Genomic DNA, 5,610 nt, shown 5'->3' with positions numbered 1-5,610 from the left:
GCCCGTGTGTACCGATGTACTAGCTGTGTGTGCGCGTATGCGTGCGCCCGTAGGTACCGATGTACTAGCTGTGTGTGCGCGTATGCGTGCGCCCGTATGTACCGATGTACTGTGTGTGCGCATATGCGTGCGCCCGTAGGTACCGATGTACCTGTATGTGCGCGTGTGCGTGCGCCCGTATGTACCGATGTACCTGTGTGCGCGTATGCGTGCGCCCGTAGGTACCGATGTTTCAAGGCCCTTGCACAATGCTGGCGATAGCGATAGTAATAGCGATAGCAATAACACAGGAATAGGAACAGAATTCCAACACTAGGGAATCCATATGCCAATGCAGAAATAACCACAGCACAGCACGGAATAGGCGATAGCGACAAAATTTCCGTAGAGTTGGAATTCTGTACCTATTGCCTTGTAGCCAACCAATCATAGCGCTCAGATTTTTGCCGAGACGCGTGTTTCTAGGTTTGAATGTTTCGAGTGTACTGTACTGTTTTTAGATTATATTTTAACCATATAAAGACTAGAGATAAATCTTCACGATTTTACACTGTAGTGAAGTGATGAAGTGAAAAGACACCATCTCTAAAATGGATCATTCTGATTACACAGTAAATAACTTTGAAGAAAGACAATTCGATACATCGAGCGAATATTGTGATAATGTGAATGACATAAATAGTCATAAACACGGTGATGAACTTTTAATCGATCTTGTGCGATCTCGTCCTTATCTTTACGATAAAACGCAAAGAGAATACAAGAACACGAATATAAAAGAAAATGCATGGATAGAAATGGCTAGCATTTTGAATATTACAGGTAAGTTAATTATAATTTAAAACATTTGTTTATTAATAATTCTTTATTTTACAACCTATTTAATGTAAATTGTTTGCTAAACATATTTAACCGTGCTTTATACGTGTATGAAACGTAGAATCTATCACTATCTTCATGCACTTTCTTTTACGTGGTTAAATAATGATATATATTTATGTTTTTCAGTATCAGATTGCCAAACACGATGGACACGCCTCCGTCAACGTTATAGCAAAGAACGAATATTGCGTGAACAAGAAACCAGGAGTGGTGCTGGAAAGCCTACACGATCAAAGTGGTTTCTCTTCGACAGCCTCAACTTTTTAGGAAAGCATATTGCCCAAAGAAAGTTAGTATATTTTTGTTATAATTATTATGTATGGTATATTAAGTAAATATTGTTGTCATAACTTTTTATCATTTCAGAAGTATTACGAATATGAGTTTTTCTCAGTCACCCACTTCAATAATACATCAAGCAAATAAAGGAATAAATCAAGATTCAGAAGAAAACATTAAGAAACAAAAAGTACCTTTTTCTAAAATTTTACCCTTATGAAAAAAATACACTCAATTATACGTTGACGGTCTGAAATAACCATCAAATTGAGTGTAAACCTTCATAATCGAGTGTTTCATGAAGGTTTACACTCAATTTGATGGTTATTTCGGACCGTCAACGTATGATTGAGTGTATTTTTTCATAAGGGTATAACAACGTGGTATTATATTTTAACATGTTTTCAAAACTTATTTTATTTGTAACAGGAAATAACTTCACCTCAGATAACCAGCCAGATGATGTCGTTCTCTCAGAATACATCTGTAATTTCCAGGAACAACATATCATCATTAGAACTTGAACAGGTAACAACAACAAATATAGTATATACCTGCGATAATAACACATGTATAAGATAAAATGTACATACTACATGCAATAAAATAAAAATAACTGTGTTTGTAACCATGAATGCTTTCACCGTTGCAGCACCAGTCGCAGCTATCGGGTTCAGCAGTAAAGCAAAATAACATCTCGACACCTTCTCCGATACATATCTATGACACACAACCTACACCAGTAAGTAATTTTATAATAATATTAATATTATCAATTATTTGTAGGTTTTTGAGTGAACCACAAGTGTAATTGAGATAATTGATTGAAATGGTCCTTATGGTTCTGTTGTAACATTGATTATTTTTTGGCCAATGTTCTACCAAATGTTTTGTAACAAAGTACTTCCTTATAAGTCCTTAAGGAGGATCTAAAAGACAGGTCAAAACATTGGGCAAAAAGAAATAATGTTAGAACATATCCATAATAACTATTTTAATCAATTATTTTTATTATCAACTATTCTCAAATTTCACAAAAATAATTATTAACTACAATTATAATAAAATTTATTCATAATAGATTAAATCTTAATAAAAAATTAGAAGTATATATATTGAGTGTCTTTGTTGTTGTAATTGTAAATAATTTAATTAAGGATTAAACATTTTTAATAATTTGATTCACATATCCTGTTAACAGGATTGATATGTGAGTCCCCTTATGAAAAAATACACTCAATCATACGTTGACGGTCCGAAATAACCATCAAATTGAGTGTAAACCTTCATAATTGAGTGTTTCATGAAGGTTTACACTCAATTTGATGGTTATTTCGGACCGTCAACGTATGATTGAGTGTATTTTTTCATAAGGGTCAAATTTGAATGTATCAAATTTTTTTGACGTTTCGATGAACTATGCCATCATCATCAGAATCTATAATATATATTTGAAGTATTCGATGTTAGATACGTTTCTATTGTACAAAATCAAGAGAATTTTACTCGGTCCTATTTTTAATCGTTAATTATAAAACAACAGAGTGATAAATTCATCATATGAAAATGTGAATAATTAATTTTTTAATTACTGTAGGTATTAACACCTCCACCATCACAGCAATCGATTGCTACAATACAACACTCAACTACTGTATCAGAACGATCAGCTGTTTCATCACCACAACCATCAACTGCTTCCTCTTCGCATCAATTATCATTACCCTCAGATTCTGATTCTGAAATATTGAGTCCTCCATCTACATGTTTTATGGGAAAACAAAAATCAATAAAGAAGCGAAAGATCGACCCAATAGAAAGTACGTTCTCTCAAATTAATACCACTCTAAATACGATGGCAATGCAGGTATGTTAAAAAATGAATCCAACATCGGTCAGCGACGATCCTGATGTTCTTATCGGAAAGCTGGTTACTGCAGAATTAAAGAGTGCTTCTGAACCAAAGAAAAGTATTCTGAAAAAAAAATTTATGGAAATCTTATATTGTTTTGATAACTCAAACTTATAACTTTAATAAATTTTATAATGTTTTATGAAAATGTTTTATGTAAAAAATTTATAGAAATCTTCTTGTTCTGACAACTTAAACTTGTACCTTTAATAAATTTTATAATAAATGTTTTATGAAAAATCTTAAGGTTATTTATTACATAATCCAAATTTACATATTATTACACACAATATTTATATGTACACATTTTATATTGTATATTTTGTATAAAATAAAGTAAAATATTTTGTTATTATTTGAAAATAAATGTTGGAATATAGAATAGTAATAAATACATTTATATTAGTAATATACATTAATATGTATTACATGTATTCATGACATTAATATTCAATACCATTTACACACATTTATTTTATAATTAATAAACAAAATATTTCACTTTTCTGTATACAAAATATATGTATATACGAAAAAAGTAGAATTTCAATTCGCATCACGATGTAATCCTTGATGTATATATTCGTATTGCCATGGAATTTCGCCAGCAGTTGTCATAAAGTATGACGAGAGAGTATCCCGCATCAAATAAGCCTCTTTCGTAGCTCTGTGTGCTCCACATTTTCCGATAGGACTTAAATGGTCATTTCTTGATCCTCGCCATTCTCCTTCAATTACCTGTCCTTCAATTTCTCTATCCACGAATTGAGGAGGGCAATATCTTTGCTGCTGTGGTGCTGTCTCGTCATTTTTTGCTTTTAAAAAATTGTGCAAACATATTGCTGCTAATACAAATTTGTCGGCAGCTTCTGGTCCAGCGCAAATTGGTCTTCGAAGTATCCTCCATCTAGCTGCAAGGATACCAAATGTATTTTCTATTGTTCTTCTGGCTCGTGATAGTCGATAGTTGAAAATTCTTTTCTGGTCATTTAAAGTCTTGCCCGGATAAGGTCGCATCATGTTTATCGACATTTGGAAGGCTTCGTCGCCAACAAAATAGCAAGGCGTCTCCTTATCACTTCCTGGTAGACGAGCTGTTCCTCTTGGTAAGTTGAGTATGCCTCTATATAAAGCTTTTCCGAAGGCTGATCGTGATAAAATTCCTCCATCGCTATCGCTGCCATACGCACCCACATCGAACAATGTAAATCGATATTTGGCATCACAAGCGGCCATCAACACGATGCTAAATGTCTTCTTATAATTGAAATATACAGATCCAGAGTTTGGAGGTGCCTGAATGGTGATGTGTTTCCCATCGATCGCTCCGGTACAATTTGGCAAATTCCACAAAGCTAAAAAATCTGCGCAGATCTCCTTCCATTTTTCTTCGGTTGGAGATTTCACATAGATTGGCATTAAAACTTTTGCTATAATGGAACATGTTTCTTTGACGATCATATGAGCCGTGGACTCTCCTACTCTGTAGGCTAGAGCTGTAGACAGCATTTGATCTCCTGTTGCCAAATATCTATAACAAAATTAATATTTTAATTATTTATTTATTTATTAAAAATATTAAATATTTTTTATATTACTTCAATTTTATAGACTGTAGCTTATTTGCAAAATTTGCTTGTCTAGTTATATGTACAAAGAAGGGGGATTATATTGATTCTTAAAAATATACTTTATAAATAAAAGATAGTCTATCATTTGAAATAAATATGATTTACCTCAATGTTATTGCAAGACGCTGTTCTGGGCTTATCGATGGTCTCATACTCCTCTTTTGCAAGTATGGGCTCACTAGTCGGAGCAATTCATAAAACGTGGACACATCCATTCTTGTGTATCGGAAGAAGAGATCTACATCTTCTTTCAACTCTGAAAATAGAGTTGCGAAGTCTCCATACACTTCTCGTCTTGTATTTATGGGACGAACCCACCATCGGCGGTTTTTCCAACGTTTACCCCTTTTCGCCTTCCATGCAGTGTACAATGCTAATACAGTTACTTGCATTGTACAGATAAATAACATCAACTCTTCATTTTCCATCGCAAATTAACCTGAAATGAATATTCGTTGAAATGTAATATAACAGGACAATATATACTTCTATAAATATAATTTCAGAAATACTTACCAAGTAACATTTAACTTAAAACAAAGTATATATTTAAAGAACCGTTGAAAAATTGCAAGGTCGAAGATGAATTTGAACACTGCAAAAGCAGAGGGGAATCTTCTGGTAAAAGTTACAGGTTATGCGTTATGTTTATACCACTTACTTGAAATAGATGGAAGGGTAGACTATACGATTTCTGATTGGTTAGCTAGTATTCCTGTGGCGCCATTGTGCATAGGGTTGCGATAATTTTTATCACTATTTCTATTCTATCGTTATACCTCTGTTCCTATCGCTATCGCCAGCATTGTGCAAGGGCCTTAACTCTACGTGTGTCTGGCTGGGTCCGTTGCCTGTCGCTGCCGCGTCCGTAGGCACCCGGCTGGATCCGTTGCCTCACGCTGTTGT

General features: G+C 33.9%; 2 protein-coding genes across 6 annotated transcripts; one reads left to right on the top strand and one right to left on the bottom strand.

Moving 5' to 3' along the window:
* The first annotated feature begins 217 nt into the window (after positions 1–217).
* Positions 218–3,314, top strand: LOC105571054. 2 transcript variants are annotated; one of them, XM_012028526.1, is made up of 6 exons: positions 218–822; positions 1,009–1,171; positions 1,252–1,351; positions 1,591–1,689; positions 1,814–1,903; positions 2,759–3,314. In XM_012028526.1, exons 1-6 carry the CDS (start codon positions 591–593, stop codon positions 3,035–3,037), a joined length of 963 nt encoding a protein of 320 aa, XP_011883916.1. In that variant the 5' UTR covers positions 218–590; the 3' UTR covers positions 3,038–3,314. The 2 variants fall into 2 exon arrangements, with proteins under 2 accessions (XP_011883916.1, XP_011883915.1); XM_012028525.1 differs by having other exon boundaries at positions 222–822; positions 1,249–1,351.
* A 174-nt stretch (positions 3,315–3,488) lies between these two features.
* LOC105571053 (putative nuclease HARBI1) lies at positions 3,489–5,604 on the bottom strand. 4 transcript variants are annotated; one of them, XM_012028522.1, is made up of 4 exons: positions 5,366–5,604; positions 5,221–5,299; positions 4,810–5,143; positions 3,489–4,604 (listed from the first exon to the last, which is right to left on the bottom strand). In XM_012028522.1, exons 3-4 carry the CDS (start codon positions 5,130–5,132, stop codon positions 3,620–3,622), a joined length of 1,308 nt encoding a protein of 435 aa, XP_011883912.1. In that variant the 5' UTR covers positions 5,133–5,143; positions 5,221–5,299; positions 5,366–5,604; the 3' UTR covers positions 3,489–3,619. The 4 variants fall into 4 exon arrangements, with proteins under 4 accessions (XP_011883912.1, XP_011883911.1, XP_011883913.1 ...); XM_012028521.1 differs by having other exon boundaries at positions 5,221–5,604; XM_012028523.1 differs by lacking the exon at positions 5,221–5,299.
* Between the last annotated feature and the right edge of the window lie 6 nt (positions 5,605–5,610).

This window comes from Vollenhovia emeryi, unplaced genomic scaffold (genome assembly GCF_000949405.1).
Source record: "Vollenhovia emeryi isolate VEMERY1.0 unplaced genomic scaffold, V.emery_V1.0 DF941288.1, whole genome shotgun sequence".
Taxonomy (NCBI): Eukaryota; Metazoa; Arthropoda; class Insecta; order Hymenoptera; family Formicidae; genus Vollenhovia; species Vollenhovia emeryi.
The sequence above is the reverse complement of the archived record's forward strand: the minus strand, read 5'-3'. Positions and strand labels throughout refer to the sequence as shown.